Here is an 18,012-nt window from a genome sequence, read left to right on the forward strand (position 1 = left end):
TAACTTTGCTCTCACATAACTGGAAGGGACCCACGAGGGTTTTGCAGGAGCTGCCCCAGCCCACGTTTCCCCCCATGTGGAGCACACACACATATATATATATATATATATATATATATATATATATATATATATATATATATATATATATATATATATATATATATATATATATATATATATATATATATATATATATATATATATATATATATGTTGCCTGCCATTGTATATGTTGCGTGCAGTCTGGCTTGAGCATCAGCTGACCTCGTTCTACCGACTTGCTTCGAAGCTGATTGCAGAATCGTGATATCCGTTTCAGTACTGGTCTCGTCGTCATCCATACATTTCGTTTTAAGTTATGAAAATAGTAGTCCGCTAAAATTATATCGGTCATTCGTTCCGGCACAACATTTGGAATGACTTGACCTTTATGCATTGTTTCATATTAAGTCTGAACGCAGCAGACGCTGCAATCTAATAGAGCCAATCAAACAGCGTTAAAGTACTACGTCATGGTGTTCGTAATATTTACGTATCTGTTCTATCATTTTTAAACCAATCATATACGGGGTCGGCCCAGTGACTTGAACTTTAATATATGTGCACGCCGCTGTGTGTGTTCGTGACTTCGACTGCGGTTCGGGCATGCTCGACCATTGAACCACCTGACCTTGACGAGCGCCTTAAAGCTTCATACGAATTATTTAAGTACATAACAAAGCCTCTCTCAAGCTGATGCCGGAAGTGCCTGTTGTAGGCTCACACGAAGTGGCACTTACGCCCATAATGGCAAACATAACTCTTTAAAATAAGAAGCATGTTCATCCTGGTTATTCACCGTAAGTAAAAATAATTTGTAAATTTTGGTAAGAGATCTAAATGTACCCCCAGTAAAGAATCCTCTTCCGGGTTCATAATAGGTTAAAATAGTTCTATCGCAAAAAATGTGCGCATGAGCTTCTTTAGACCTTTCCAGCGCTTATCACCACTGCGAAAAATGCTTAGTCAATGAGCTCTGGAGTCTCATATTTCCTGAAAAAGAGCTACTGCGCACACTCGGGACGCCTTCAACAGCCCAGGATACAATGATGACAGCGCGCAGAATCCGATTATCGGTGTGGCGTATGTAATCCCCCCCCCCCCCCCCCCCCCCGGCTGTAATATTAGAAGGCGCTGCGGGTATTGAATAAATAAATAAATAAATAAATAGGTATGTAGATGACAGCATTGAACAAGCCAGCCCTCGTTCATACCGGGGCTGGAGTGCAAACTTGTGATACCAGTTTTTACACTCTGCAACCAAACCAACGTTAATAGAACCCTGTGGGACTTCATTCCTTCCAAAAAAGAAGACCAGGGGGGCTATGTTCGACAAATGTTTCGTTTCGCCTAAAAAGAAACGGAAGTGACGATATCGCGTCTGATTGTTTAGAGTATCAAATGACGAAGGAGGGTACTTTCGTCATTTGAGCCGATAGCCAATAAGGCGCGATATCGTCACTTCCCCCCCGTCAGTTCCGTTTCTTCTCAAAAGAAACGAAACATTTATCGAACATAGCCAACACGACATAGCTGTCGTGTTGAAAGTAATATTTTACAGAAACGCCTCAACTTGAAGGTTACTGAGCAGAGGATATTTCTTGTGTGTAAACGCAATTTTTAGGTTGAATCTTGGTGCAAAAAACGCTGATCGAATTTCAATAACAAAAAAAAAAATTACATTTAGCAAACTTTATATCCCTGAATTGTAGGAGGGACGTACGGAACGCTTTGCTCCGCGTGTTACGTGACAGGAACAAAAACAAAAGTTGAGCGTGGCATATCCCGCTTACAATATAAAAAAAAAAAAAAAATTAGTCGAAAACAATAACACCGGGTCAACGCCCCCAACATCGCCGGGCGCGCCCCCTCACATAAATCCGTGCATATCCAGAGCAGTGCACTGACGTCGCTGTCACCGCGACAGCAGCAGGAAGAGTCATGCCGCTGCGTACAGGGACTGTGCTACACGCGCTCGGAAAAGCTTCCCCGGAACGCCTGGCCCGCACACTCGACACAAGGCGATCATTCCGACGGCGACAAGGACGCGCGCGGCCACAGAGAGGGCGAGAAGCGTTTCGCGTCACACATGCCCTCCCCCACTCCGTCCCACCCCCTCCTTCCGAGAGAAAATGGCAAGAGCGCGCGAGATGAAAAGGTGTACGGGACCAGGCCCTCTCCCTCTCCCCACGCGTGCGTCGTACTCGTCGAGAATCGCGTGCTCCTACTTTCTTTCATGAGCGGCAAACGACCAGCCACCCACCTCGCTTTTTATTATTTCTGTCTTTTTTTGTCACATTAATGTTTCGACGCGGAAACAGAGTGACGTTCATTGGCACCCATCCGAGTGAAATCGCCCGATCCGAGTCGTCCTTGTCGCAAAGTTCACCGCACCCGGCGGCGACCCCTTATATAAGCCAATTCGACATGCCGCAAGATCGTTCATTGGGAGCGACGGCAGCAGCCCACTATAGCGACAGCTCCTGAGAAAAGCATCCGTCACATCGTCCGTCCACTCACGAGTTCCAAAGATTCACGGTCATGTCACGGACGACGAGGACATCGGTGTTTGCCACTGCAAAGCTTCTCCTGCTACTCTGCCTTTCCCGGGTGGAACGGTGCCCTGCCGAGCCACTGGACGTCCTGTCGCGAGTGCGAGAAGCAGTCTCGTCTCCCGGCACCAACGTGAGCGCGACGTGCCGGAATCACACGGCGTTCTACTTGACTCAGCTCCGGTCGGGGACACCCTGGGCGCTCCAAAGTGAGTACTGCATGCTGTTCGTGGCGCGTGGACGGAGTGCTTCGATCGATTGGACATAGACGCGCACAAGCGCGTGCGAGGCGAAAGGGAGAGTTGTTTTGCGCCTTGCTGCCGCCCCTTTGGGGGTTTCAATGACGCGGCGCCGATCTAGGTCAGGGATGTGAGTGCGCCGGCCTGCCCGGCCGCTAGGGCAGCTTTTTACGTCGCTCTTCGCTGCCGCACTATCGTTGGGGCCAGTCGACTTCTTCGGGAAATGCAAAATAAAAAGTCTGGACCCTGCCCGCGCAGCGCGCGTACGATCGGGGCTCTGTTTGTTGTCACGTGAGTAGTGTTGTGGTTGCGAGTGAGTCTGGTGCTGTGTATCGCTGAGCATTTGGAAGAAAAAGTCGTTCACGGAGCAAATAGAAAAACTTCACTCGTGGATTTCGAGCAGTCTGAAAGCGCTCCACATTCGTGAAACCCCCGTCTAACTAGTGACCCATATCTCGTATACAACGCAAACTAATCGATCTCACTATCTAGTTCGAGGTCATGCACATTCGTGTTGACAGCTATTTTTGTCCATTCAAGGGTGGCATTCTCAGACCCCTTCTTTCTGAAGCACAGTTATTTACATCTGGGACAGTGTTGCATGACAATTTTCAGAGCTGCGATTGTGCCACTGACTCGAACTCAACTTTTACGTTCATGCAAACCTGCAGTCCGCCGGCCTTGATTAGCGTTTACTTTCTACACGTGTTTGCACGTGGCCGACTACTTACGGTGCGCCGGCGATGCTCATCTCACCGCGCGTGTTGGGGTTGGTGTCACTGAATGTAACAATGCACCAAGTGTGTGTCCGGTTGTACTAAAAGCCTCGCAGTACTGACTCGACACAACCAGAAGATTTTAGAATGCGTGTCGTGCCTGCAGGTGCAGTGACTTTAGCCGAACAGAAACCGAGCTCTCACGCGGGATCGCGTCTCGTTGAGGGTCATTCTAGTCTGATATAATATGGCGCGCATGAGAGTAAGGAACATTAATTATCATAAGGGTGTAAACTTTTCCGAAAAAGAGCAAAAAAAAAAAGAAACGGTTCAGTAGCGTTGGCATGTGTGTGCCACACTAATCAGAAAATTCTAGAATGACGTGTTTATGTAGAACAATGTCGGTATCAAGAGTTTGCGCTGCGCTTTCGAAGCCTGCAACGAAGCGAGAGACCAGATCAATATAACAGGCATTAGAAAGACTTGATAAAATTCTCTATTAAAGAGCATTATCAGTTCGTTACCCACCTGCATCATTACTACTATGCGGGAATTGCGCCGACAACAGACTGCGAAGAAAACGTTTGAGCCGTAGCTAAGGTTAACTACTCTGACAGAATAAAACGGCACTGTATAAGATGACGACTGTAAAAAAAAAAAAATGTTGTCTTCGTGGTATGCGTTCCAAGGGTGGTTACGCCAATGTGTTAGCAGCAATGATCTGGCGGTAACGCGACGCTAGAAAGATCTTTGACACATTTCTGCAGAGCGTCCCGCCTAGTGCTACTGGGAACTCGGACCGTGCCTTCCAAGCATGATCTCGAGATAGCGCACTTAGCGCTACCGTGCCCGAAGTAGCTATCGCTAGTTTTATGCTAAATGTCTTTATCAATACCAGGAACTTGTGCCGTCACTCTTATGCATCTAGATTTCAGCAAGTGCTGAAATCTAGCTGCAACGGGTCTCTTCTAACACTCCACTTTAAACCATGTCAAATCGTTGCCTTGAAGAACGCTCGTACTGCTATGTATGGCAAGAATGTCCAGCTCCCGTGTCTCAGTCTTGAAAAGTTGGTTTTGCATGCAGTTAACATGAAACGAGGCAGCTCCCGCACACCCAACAAACAAAAATCAAAGCGCACTAAGGGCACTACTGTCCATAATTAGAAACAACTATTGGTAAGGTATAACGAACGTATTAAAAGCTGGGTCGGAAGTTCACAGCTCGCAGATCACTGTGGCATTGCTCGTAGTCTTAGTCAATTCAGGGCCCAAGCACTTCAGGAGACCATTAAATTATAAATAAACTTTTACCAAGTTTTATCCTCGACGTATCCGAGGTTCATCAAAGCATGAGGATAACGACCCAGGTACCTGACGTAACTGTAAAAAAACAAAACAAAAAAAAAAAAACATGGGGGAGGGGGGGGGGGGGGGACGGACAATGCTTTTCGACTTGCCGTAATGCACCCGTGATTTCAAAAACGCAGCAGTGGAACGTAGGCGACGGGCTAGATACGAGCACCACGTCATCGCTTAACCAGCACGCTGGTACTCTCAGTAAGCACGTGGATATTCTTGTTCGCAGGCACCGATTTGTCAATCTATAATATCGACAAACTGTAGCAATATCCGGCACAGCATCGCAACCACCCTCGCAATTAATATTCCCGTGTGGCTGTGATGAAGCCCGTCGGCCCCAACCGGGGACGGAACAACGAACTGCTTGTCTTTGTCCTAAACTGCGCAAGCTAACGTTCCGCTGACTCCTGCCATAGTTCGCGCGTGGAGCGGGACCTTCACATACGACTTATGTACTATGAACACCGGAAATTAGGTACGAACCTTATAAATCGAAAACGAGAAAATATTTGCATTAAAATCACTTAATACACATGGGTTGCACTGACGTCACATCGCATACTTTTGACCATCATGTAAGAGGAAGAGAAGGAAGCTGCTTTTGTAAGAATGTTGAGTGACGGGTTTATCTTCTATAATCGTCTGGGAGGAGAATAGCGACGCCTGTGCAAATCAGGAAGACACAAAAGGGGGTCCTGATAAGAGGGGAGCTCCTTCTTTCACTTTTCTCTGGTGGTCATCGGAGTGCTCTTTGAATGACGTCAGGTGCAACCCATGTATCCATATCACCGTCCATGCAGGGACCATCTCTGTGTTTCTAGCTCATTTTACTCTTCCAAGCATATTTCCGTTCCGAAAAGTAGCTCTAAAAGAACGAGCTCACATTTCGAATCCTGATTATTCCGGTCTTTCTGACTTTAGGAAAGTCTCGTAATTTAAGACAACGAATGCCTCACGTCTCGTCTTTCTATTTCAGCCCAGGGAAGTCCGCGGTATGATGCGCCGATAATGCATCCGTATCCCAGAATCACAATAGCCTGCCACCGACAAAATCGAAAGCGAAGCAGTCGGAGCGTTGTTCCTTTCGTGCGTTTCTTGCCTACGCTTGGAATAATCCATATAAACAATCGCGCGGGCCTTCTCGACTCATCGTAAATACGGATGTATCGACGCTCCATGCCCCACATGCGGAACACGTCGAGCTTCCTACTGCTTTATATACGATAATTATTCGACAGCCAACGCTAAACCGCTTCGACTGCGCTGCAGTTTCTGTCACCTTGCGGATGACACGACCCCTTTTGGTTCTCTGAATGCTTCTGCAGGATGAAGTGACGGACATCGCGCGCGTCTCATGTTTGGAGTTATACAGTGGTCCTGTGTAGATTCACCAAAAATGTACGCTCAGGGTATCCGCACTTCTTTCTTCCATTGTCCGACGCCGCCACGACGATGATTCGAATATTTAGCGAATTTTTTAGTTTTAAGTAAACGGTGTCAGGGAATCGTTTCAGTGTCGCATGGATCTATGCCTAACTGCTTAGAAAATGGCGAAAAACGTCTAATAGTGAGGGAATAAAAAAAAACCTTGGGACTAGGGATAAAAAACGGGACAACAAAAAACTTTCTCGAAACTCGGCTGCAAAATTTATTTTTGGATGTTTTCTTTATATGAGCACAACTTATTAAACAACGCTGACGACAGGAACCGTCAACCCCACTCACAGACAGGTGGTGAGGTGGAGGGGTGGGGACGATGATGTTGGCTTTAGCGTTGTTTGAGGAGTTGTGGCTTGCATAGAGAGGACGCGTGAAAAGAAGTTTTGCAGCTGAGTTTGAGACGGTGTTGTGTTGTCACGTTTTTACTGTGATAGCAGTTAGTGGACAGCTCGCGGGTTTCGCACAGTTGACCGCGCTCCATATCGACGCGCGCCATTTTCGGCACTCCGCCAAAATATCAACCATTGACGTCACGCTGCTGACGTCACGCCGCTTGACACGAATCAGAAGTCACGTCGCGCATCACGTCACCTGTGTACTGGCGTCAGGTGAAAATATGACGTGACATTTTTATGTGAAGTTAAGTTGCGCGGTGACGCCACGCGACTTAATGACGTCAGGTGTCATCATGAATCACGTGATGCCATGACGTCACGTAACACTGTAACGTCACGTGACATTCAGACGTCCTGTGACAATACGTCGTCACGGACACCATGACGGCACATATAGAAACATAAACATGAGACTGCTGACAGTGGAAACGCTAAAAAGCAAGTGTTTTCGCTAATTTTGACTGCTGACAGTGGAAACGCTAAAAACCAAGTGTTTTCGCTAATTTTGCCAGAAAGGTTCTCGGGTGATAAAGCGAATAATGCTGGGTGAGTGTTAAGCCTGCGGAACCACAGGCGTCAAATTATGTGGAGTTACACTCTTAAAACTTCGTTGCGGTATTTTGGAAGTGTTCTTCAGTTATCAAAAGGCGGTGTTAGTTTGTGTCTAATACCGTTGTATAGGGCGTCCAGCCAACCACACCAAAGACAGGGAACGGTCCATGCATACGCATTGAGTTTTCGGCGGATCTTTAATTCCAAACTTCGGGAGTGCGACTTCCGAAGCGTTCTTCAATTACCAAAAGGCAGTAGTAGTTTGTGTTCAATAAAATTTTGTAACAGGTTCACAAAATACTCTCTGCTTAATGCACCATCATTGGTTCCAAAACGCTACGAAAATTTCGTACTCGTCTTAACATGAAACGCCAGTGCGGACCCTTATGCGCGCTCGCACATTTACCGTTCCTTCCATCCATCTGTTCCGAAATGATACCTTAGCGGCTCCAACGCCACACCTCAGTTGCCGAAATGTGTCACCTTAAGAATAGCGTGTTTACTATTTTTTTTCCCCTACTCTCAAGACTTTTTCCCTCTGATTGTTTATCGGCTCGATTGCGCAGTAACTTTTATTTCTGAAAATATGTTTTGCATGTTCCGTCAGGCACGTTGGAAAGAAGCGGTCACTACTGTCAACATTGATTCTACGCACCAATATGACTGAGGTGTTGCTACAGTAAAGCGTCGCTAATGTGGTGGGTCTGTTCCAGGCGCCTTATTTCTCTTAGTACCGTTTCTCCTTGCGGTACAGAGCAGTGGGGAAATGGGGCTCGCCAAAAAAATGGTGGGCCGTCTTTGACCTATACGGGTAGAAACCCAGGGAGAGGAGGAGGCACGTGGGAGTATCAAAATACTGAGCCCTGGTTGGAATGATTAGTGGGTAGGCGCAAAAGTAGCTGCCTCTGTCTCTACTCACTCTTCGAACGCGTTCGACTGCCGAACGCAGCGCGTTGGAAGAGCGAGAAGAGAAAAAGGAGCTAGCTTTTCGTCTAGCCACTAATCATTCCAACCCGGGCTCAGTATTTTGATGTCCCCGTGTGTGTCCTCCTCTCCCTGGGTTTCTACCGGTATAGACTATTCCCCAAATCGTCTTCTGAGCGCTGCCATCTATATTTACTGGACAGTACATTACATTCAGAGCATACATTGTAGTTCTTTCCTGCAAATTATACGCGCATACGTCCAGAGCTCAGTGACTCGGCGCGTTCGCCTCTCTGATCAGCGCCGGAAAGGTTTATAGGGCATACAGACGCGCGTTAAGGTGTCCTACGAGGACCCCAGAAACGCGCGCAAGCGCGGCATCGTTGCGACAAGGTACGAGGTTCGCTAAAATATGGGGCCAGTTAAATGAACATTTTATTTATTTCTATTGTATTCGACGCCAGTCAACTATAGAAACGAAATGCATCCAAAGAACCGAAGGAGTTTCGCAAACTTTGTTAGAAGTAAATATCATTCGGCGCAAATCCCATTTTTAGCTGTTGTTTGGCGCGGTATGGCCATTTTGATAAGCCATTGAGCGCATTAAACTATCCACTCGCTGACGTATAAAAAAGCGATTTTTTGTTAGGCTGTTGAATTAATCCATGACCCTACCCTACCGATGACTCTGTGCATGCCGTAACCGCCTGATAATTCCTGCGCCGATTGATCGGGTAAAAAGGTACCTGACTACCTGTACTTAAACACACTTATCCAAGAGCATGGCTTTATCTTCTGATTAGCTTCTTGCTAAAAGGTATGCCCTATTACTTGAATTGTGTTCGGTATCCCAGTTTCCCGAGCACTAACCGCTAACGAATGAGAAATCGGTAGCGAACGAATGAGAAATGAGGATTGCTAAGCCTCTAGGATTCCCAGCAATTTCTTCACCAAGTGTCTGCTGTTATATTTGCAATAAAGCAGTACTTAACGATTCTCTTAGCCTCCCCATTGAATTGACTAACCGACTACTTGATCGGTTTCAAGAATAGTTAGAGGTGCACATCCATAAATATGAGTGTATAGAAGATATTAAAGCGCCTGTGAGGCAACTCTAGCTAACTAACGTTGAGGTCGAATCCGGAGCGTTCATTGACACAAAACGCCGCCTCTGAATGCAGCTGTTCTACATTCAGAAACGGAGAGTGCGCTCTGTGTCATTGCGAGTGCGCGCCCGTGCACCTGCGGCGCTGTGCGAGACTTTTGCAGACGTAATGCTTTCGAAACCTTTGCGGCTCCACCCCTGTCCAAGTGCGTTGAGGCGGCACAAATCGTCGACAGGGTGGTTTTCCCTCATGACTTACCGTAAATCGCGTGCTCTAACAGCCAGAACATTTGTGTCTCATTGCGGAAGCGTCGCTTTGCCGCCTCGACGGCGCCGATAAAAGTGATGAAACCGACGGTGAGAGTAAAGCACGTGTCACTTCTTCCTCTCTGTTTCTCTTTTGCTTTTGTTTTTTTATTGTTGTTAACATTTCCGAGAAAACATATATGCGAGTCTTTTTTTTTAATTTTTTTCTCACGTTTCTTTGACCAGTGTTGTTTGAAGTAACTTCTCATTTCCCTGGATGAAGTCGAGGCGTTATCTAGAGTAGCACCTGATGTCAGCGTGTCACACACTGAACATTTGCTTCAGACCAACAGCCCAAATACTCAGTGTAATGTGTTCTTTATGCAAAAACAACTTGGCACAAGTGTCTTACCTCTAAACACAGAAAGTGCTATATGGCTAGCGCGTAACCGCTTGGGGTATCGCCTTCCTGTGACGAAACCGGAAAACGCGAGTTGCCGGACGAACGCCGAGGCAAAACTCGCCTTTTCAACTGCACCGTAATGAGACCGGAAACACGAAAAATAAAAGGCCGTACAGAACAGGGTCTCGCTTTTCGAGGCTGACCAATACGCGCTCATGTTGGGCCGTGAAGATGGCACGCTAGACTGTGGATTTTGCAAACAATTAAATTGTGCATATGCACGAATTCGCGTCGTCTGTGATGTCAATTTGGACTGACAATGCATTAAGACGTTTCACGCAGAAATTGTGGGCATTATACACTCACCTTCCGCAACCGCCAGCCTCGTACCTGCTCCACAAGTTGTAACTTTAGTGCACTACTACGCTTCTCACGTCCTCAAAGTCCATCTGAAAATGACTGAGTTAGTGGTTTTCGATGACGCTCAGCAAGTGTCTAATGGGAACCATATGTCTATTTTATTACTCGAAAAGTTAATTAACGAATCTGAATTAAGTAACCTGACGATCGTTACGATTAGCCCCGTATACTACGTCCCCCTGGCCGTATAAATCATTTGCAGAAACCGCACAAGTCTAACTTTCACTTCTTTGTTTTAAGCGAATCTGTTAAGCTTAAGAAACAACTGTATATATATAAATAGTTTCGGTGCTCAAGTTCAATTCCGCAAAAGGCGAGGTCATTCTAATGGCCATCTTCTGCCCCGTACTATTTTCATTGTCCTTACGTACAACGCCTGGTCGGTCTGCTTATCAAGGATGACAAACACACTCATGCTGGGCCGCGGAAATGGCACTCTGAGCTGTGGATTTGTAAATAATCGAATGGTACATACACAAAATAATGCACGCCTTCAACAACGTCAATCTGTGGTGGCAATTCATTTGGACGTTCCACGCAGAAATTGAGGGCCTTATATGCTAACCTCAGCTTCGTGGTGATTGTCGAGCGTGCGGTACCGACGTTCTTAAACCTATTAGCTGACAAACTCCGCAGAAAAGCGTCGTTCTAAAAACAGTCCTTCAGTGTTACCAGCACTCGAGCAATTAATGGACGAATAGTCATCCTATAGGGCCGCCACTCTCACGGGAGACGAAGGCCATTTCTTGGAACGACGATCATTTTGCGCAAACTTACGCGCACGCTTAATGTTCACCATTAGAAATTACGCAGGAATCCCATTTCAACTGCAGGGAATGCGCATTCGACGTTTCCCCGTTTCCGTCGTATCTGTACGTAGGGGGCTGGGGAGCAAAGCATCCAGGGCGTGAGGAGCAAAGCATCCAGGGCGTGCGGAAAAGCCGGCGCTACGGCCATCCGCCGAGGCTGAATGCACAACTCTGCTACCGTAGGTAGCTATATGCAGGAACTCTAGGTGGATGGTGTAGCAAGCGCCACCGAGCGGAAGCCACACGAAAAAAAAAAAAAAAAAAGGCGCCAGGCGTTCTAGGAAGCTTTGTCAACTGACGTGGTAACCCTGGAGCGAGGGAACGAAAAAGGACGGAGAGACACAAAACTCCGAACACAGCTAAAGGTTTATTATAGATATATACAATTGACATCGATCTACGGACGTTGTGTAGTACAGTCAGGGTAGAAAAAAATCACTTATTTTCACAAAAAAGTCAAATAAATCTGATCTTGTTTTTAATAGGGTATTAATATGCTTTAAATCACCGTAGCTCGAAAAAGGAATCATCACATAAAAAATAAATGACATTTAAGCACCTCAGGGATTTTTTTATTATTTTTTTTCTTCCAAAATGTTTTGATATAAGTTATTGTATAGTAAATCTAGTGTGATTTATATAAAAGAACCTTGATTTTCACTCTATCCCAGATAACAGTGGTATTTTAATTGTTTTACAACTCGCTTGCGTATAATACTCAGTGACACATTTATTCATCGCTAAAACGCAGCTTTGTTGAGAATAGCAACGCGCGTGTAGCAACGCTTACCAGCTCACTCTCTAAGAAATGTGTGTGTTCATTTTGCTACAGAACACAAGAGCACGGAGATAGTCACTCACAGCAAAATAAAAAAAGAACCCTAGCGAATGAAGAAGCCCATAATACAATCCGAGAAACGCGACGTGCCTAGGGATAATGGGCATGTGAAACGAACGACGTCTTCATAGTTCCAGTGCAATAATAATTTTTTTTATCGTTTTTTTGTGTTTAGACGTTCGCTAGGAATTCGTTACTGCTCGCCCGGAATCGTTGTCTTGTGTCTTTCAGGAAAGTTAAACTGTACACCTTTCTTTCTAGACCGCAATGAGTGTTTCCTCGAACCATGCGCGACCCGTTTCCTGGAAGCATCGATTGGAAGACTCTGGCACGAGTACGCAAATTCCGTGAATTGCATGATATACATGATACTGAATACCTTCCAGTCCCCATTCAGTTTATCTAAACACTGATTAGCACGCTATGATTGAATTCTACGCATATTTCGGGACCTCGCCTTGGACGAATGACGCGAGTTCCGTCGTTATCGCGGACATTCTCCGACTGTTATCGACCAGCTCTCTTGCGTGTGAAAGCCTTGGCCAAAGTGTGGCGCCGCGATAACATTCCCTCTTCGCGTGTCGTACAAGTGTCGACAACACTTCCTCCGCGAACGCGCTCCAGACGCGTGCCACGGGAAATTGGTGGGAAGACAATAATGATCTTTATTTTATTGGGTCCACAAGCAGCAGATGGCCTAAGTAGTGGTGCACAGTTTGTCACTGAAAATGAAATGCAGACAGTCACATAATCCAAAATTATACATAAATTATCGACTCAAGTCTGGGGAAAAGTTGTCATGCCACTAAAAATGTTTATAGCAGATTAATCGAGCTTATTATATTCTAATTGTATTCTTTTTAAGGGTGATGTATCACATAAAGTGAAGTGGTAGAGCGGGCTCTGAGACTGACTAGACCGCAAGGGATCATGGAAACAAACAGTACTTAAGAAAAGTGACGAATCGATACTTCCGTTCACAATCAAGATTTCTACTTAGATGCATTATTTTTTTTTGTCTTTTGCTAATTAAGCAATAGTTAATCAACACCACCTTGAAATTGCCAACGCGTCATCCTGAAGAAGTTTCTACTCCGGTATGAACGAACACAGCGAAACAGTTTTATATCGTCGGCAAATCATAATACTGCAGAGTTCTTCACGCTATGAGAGATGTCGTTCACAGAAATCAAGAATAGAAGTGGACAGAGGTTAAGGGGGGGGGGGGGGGGGGGGGCTTTCTTTGGGCACTCACGAGGGCGACGAAGTATGGTCGAACATGCGCCCTGACACAGGAACATAATTGCTACGACCTGAGATATATTTTTTCAAACCAATGGCAGTATACGTAGGACACTAATCTAGTTTAATTAGAAGTGTATTTGGATCAACCTTATCGAGTGCCTTCGTCATATCAAAATGTATTGCAGTCGCGAACAAATAGAACAGTATAATCTGAAATATTGCACAGATTAGATTCAGCCGACCTGCCCTTCCAAAATCCGTATTGCACGGCGTTTATGTTTAGGGTAAAATAACTTTACACATGTTTGTGTATTACAATCTCAAAAACCATAGGAAAACTGCACAGAAATGAAACGGGACGGTAGTTGTTTACAATTCTAGGATCGCCTGATTCACGAATCGAAACACCGTAGGCGGTTTTCCAGGTACACGGCTATATCCTTGAACGAAGAGATAAATTAAATCTTTGTAACAAAACAGGATACAAATTTTCCGCACACCTTTTCACAATAAAAGTGAGAGTGGAATCTGTAAGACAAGACAGCTTAAGTTTTATCTTAAAATGCTTTTCGTAATTTCAAGTACGTCAAATGGGATAAAAGAAAGAAAATATGATGTGCCTTGGCACGTCGTGCTGCCCTCAGTGACTGTCGCAGACAAAAAAAGGAATTTAAAATGCACTACAAACATTTCGGAAATTTTACTTCGATCGCATGTTCAATCAGTATCATCTCTTATTGGCATCGCATTCTGATTTCGCTTTGTGTTTGGTGGTATATACTTCCAAACGGCTTCCTGGCTTCGTATGTATATCGAGCTCAAGTTCAGCGGTATGCATGCTTTCATCTTTTTGGAAAAGCCACTATGCCAACGCACGACACTGACTAAATTTGGCGCACCATTTAAGCAGTCCAGATTTTTAAAAAAGACGGTGATAATAAAGCTTATGTTTTAGCTTACGACGTAAGCTCCCTTGAAAACCATGATAGGGACTTGTTTGTCCGAGACGTCTTGATAACTCGGATCGGTATGGCGTCTTGATACGTCCAATCGGTAGCATATATATATATATATATATACATATATATATATATATATATATATATATATATATATATATATATATAGGGATGGGCAGTATTTCAAATACTTTGCGTATTTTGCATTTGCATTTAATTACAAATTGGGTAATGTATTTGGCGTGTGTATTTAAATACTAAAACGTGGGTGTTTCAAATACAATTGTAATTAAATACAATTTTGTGGGCGAAAATACATCCCTCAAATTTATTGTCACGACTCATTTTGCTCATTCTAAGACGTGTTCAGAACAGGAGAAAACTACGTTCTGCACCGAATGCAGTGTCTCTCAATCAAGCACAAGCGTTTAGTGACTGTGATTACGGTGCTAGTCCAGGGCAAGAATAGTGACGAAATTGACGTTCACTGGCAGACTGGCTAAATAAGTGCCTGTGACAACTTGTGATGCTCCCCAGCCTGATTTCCATCCATATTTTTGCCTGGAACATTCTAAATGCGCAGGTCTTCCAGGTTTTTGTAACTGGTGCGAGTTGCAACAATAAAAAATTCTCTAGCTAGTGCTTGTTCGTCTCGGTTCTTTGTTGGTCTATATCAAAATGTAATCGACAAAAAAAGCTGCTTGAAGCTCTGTACTTTTTTCCCCTATTAAGTCCAAGCTGATTACATTTTTTTAATTATATTTCTATTACGTTACTAGAGCCTCGCACACTAACTTCCGAGTGTGCGATGCAAAATTAAAATGAGATACCCAGGAACCCGTTGCAGGTGCCTGAAGTCGCTGACGCAAATTTTGAGGAATGTATTTGTAAAAGTATTTGGAGGAGACCAAATACATTTGGTTGTATTTGTATCTTGTACTTAAATGCTTTTTTTTGAAACGTAATTAGATTTGTAATTAAATACAATTTTGACTAAGTATTTTGTATTTGTATTTCGATACATATTTGCATGTATTTTGCGCATCCTTGTATATATATATATATATATATATATATATATATATATATATATATATATATATATATATATATATATATATATATATATATATATATATATATATATATATATATATATATATATTTCGAAAACCGAACTTTTTTTTCAAGTTCATCATGCGTTCAGAATTGCTACAAATGTTTACACAATATAAAAACTAATATGTATATGTTTAATGGTCTAGTTAATTTAATAAAGTGAAACCGTGACACAATGTATTCAATAAATAATGCACCTTTCCTGGTTCATCTGGTATCAGCTTCAGACACTCGCGCATGCGCAGAAGAGTCGAACTTCAGTGAAACGTTTGTCGAACTTCGCGTTTGAAGTTCGAACAAGTCGAACCTTGTTGAACTTTAACCGAGTTCAACGAGGTTCGCATGAAGCACGATTTTATAACTTTCGGCCGGCAGATATTCTTCAAGTACTGTCGTTGGTAAGAGAAACATGAATGACAGCGTTTCGGTCGTCAGTGGAACGCAGACCGACCTAACGAAATATTCCTTCATCGCTTGGATGAGATCATGGCCTCCGAGATTGCCGGTTCCGTGTGTGTTCACTCCGCGCCTGGTGCCTAGAAAGGCCCCCAGCGATTGCATAGCCAAGGTTCACAATTTAGGAAAATCCCATGTTTAGCTCCACTGGGGTCTCAGTGAATTTCCTATTCCCGTGAAGCTATTTGCAACTCCAGCGGACGAACAAAAAACTAGAGAAGTGGGGACGACGGCGACGGCGGTGGCTGGGATTCTCGGCCTTGATTCTGCTGGGACCGCATGGTTCTGGTTGGCGTCTTCGTACATCATCAAGATTTAAAAAAAAACAATAGCGAGTGCGGTAAAATAGGAATTGTTTGGTTCTGCTCCGCGACTTTTAAGAATCCACGTGTTAATTTTCAATGCGCGCCAACACCTTCGTGACCTGTGATATGCTTCTGCCCTGACCGCCTCGTATTTGGAGCCTAACATTTCATTTTAGCACACTGACCAGCGTCAGCGAGTAGGCGCACGAGAAATCCTGTAGAATCTATCGCTGTCTCTTCCGCCAGATTGCGAGTACCACCCTGCCATCTATAGGGTGTTGGGGTTGCAAATAGCAGCGTGACGATTAAGCGTAGGAATACCATCTCAAACTAAAAGCGCCGAAATCAGGAAAAGTAAGGATTGACGACAACACAAGGCGGTTCGTGTTGTCGTCAATCCTTACTGTCGTTTTGGCGCTTTTATAACGCAATGAACCAACTAGACCAACTACGCATTTCGTTGGATAACATCTGTCGTGTCAACCTTAAAATGACCGACAGAACTCTTTGGTTCCACTTTGTCCTCACCCCCCAATACAGGGCAATGTTTCGTTTAGCCAGATAAATGTAGCCATCATTAAAATTAAGATTCCTTCTTCAGGGTAAGATGTTTCTTGAGGCTGTGATTGGTTTGTTTATGAGAACTTCATTTTATACGATATAACACTATATTATCGTGACGACGGTCAACTTTTAATGTGTTTTGTCATTGTTTATTGCGATTTCATTTCAAATCCTATATGTAGGGCTACGTGTTTTCGGAGTTTATTTTTCGTGAAATTCGGCGGGTGTTTTTTGGAGTTTATTTTTAGCGAAAATTCGGTGTTTATCGGAGTTTATTTTTCGTAAATCCCCAATTCTCCGAAATTCGGAGATTAATTTCGCAGTGTTTCTTATTAAAAAACAAAAATGATAACCGGATGTAAACGTGTGCCAGATACAAAAATAAAACGCGCTTGTATCAATTAAGACTTCTTCAGTTGAATTTTGCGTTGGTGTCATTGGCAAAACTAATTTGTCCCACGACAAAAGTCGCACACAAGTGTGGCTTCAATAAACGTCGATACCTTAAAATCAATAAACTGCCGGAGGTAGCCGCAAGGAAGCTCGTAGTCATCCCATCAATCTATCCCGCGGCCGTGCGAGGTGGAGTGGTTAACGGTGTAATAGAAAAGTTTCAACTGCCCCTCTTCCGTATTTTATACAATCTATATGGTCCATAGTTTTCACTGTTACTCCCAGAAACATACCCTCTCCTTTCTTTACAACCCAAATCCCATGGCCCAAAAGAGTGGTTTTTGTCGTGACACGAATGGTGCGATGACCTGATTCCCTGAACCAACCTTGACGAGAAAAGCCGTAAGACCCCCTTTTGACAACGGTCCGAGGCTTGAAAGATAATTATGGTGTCTTTTTTCCAGGACCGTTGATCCTGCGCTACTCAAATTGTAAAAAGAAAGGAAAAGAAAAACAAATACTTCTTTTTTTTTTTTGTGAAAAAAAGGGGAGGGGAGAATGGGTGCCATGGGCACATAACAATTTGGAGTTTATCGGATAAATCCGAAAATTGACAAAAAATTTACCGGCGCGTGCTTTTCAGAGTTTTTCGGATTTATCCGAAAACACGGAGCCCTACCCATATGTAACCATTTTTGGGAATAACAGAACACAATAAATATGTCTCCAGCACTCCAGGCATTCTCGCTGACCGATGCTAAATGTACAGAGGTCGTGATGAAACATATCGGTTTTTGTAACCTCGCATAGAAATAAATAGCGCAAAATAATTTTTTTTTACCGGCTTCAATACACCTGTTGCATGACCTGTATGTTCACAATACTGTATTTGAGGAATGAGAGACACGGTGGCTTAATGCTTTTGTTCT

General features: G+C 44.1%; 1 protein-coding gene across 1 annotated transcript in view; it reads left to right on the top strand.

The window, feature by feature from the left end:
• The first annotated feature begins 2,355 nt into the window (after positions 1 to 2,355).
• The window catches only part of LOC8043167 (nose resistant to fluoxetine protein 6), a 78,698-nt gene continuing 63,041 nt past the window's right edge, over positions 2,356 to 18,012 (top strand). The window contains exon 1 of the mRNA XM_029994870.4: positions 2,356 to 2,803. Within this exon, the coding sequence (XP_029850730.3) occupies positions 2,584 to 2,803 (220 nt within the window). The 5' untranslated portion in view covers positions 2,356 to 2,583. The remainder of the gene's footprint in view (positions 2,804 to 18,012) is intronic.

This window comes from Ixodes scapularis, unplaced genomic scaffold (genome assembly GCF_016920785.2).
Source record: "Ixodes scapularis isolate PalLabHiFi unplaced genomic scaffold, ASM1692078v2 PGA_scaffold3__209_contigs__length_174095766, whole genome shotgun sequence".
NCBI classification, from domain to species: domain Eukaryota; kingdom Metazoa; phylum Arthropoda; class Arachnida; order Ixodida; family Ixodidae; genus Ixodes; species Ixodes scapularis.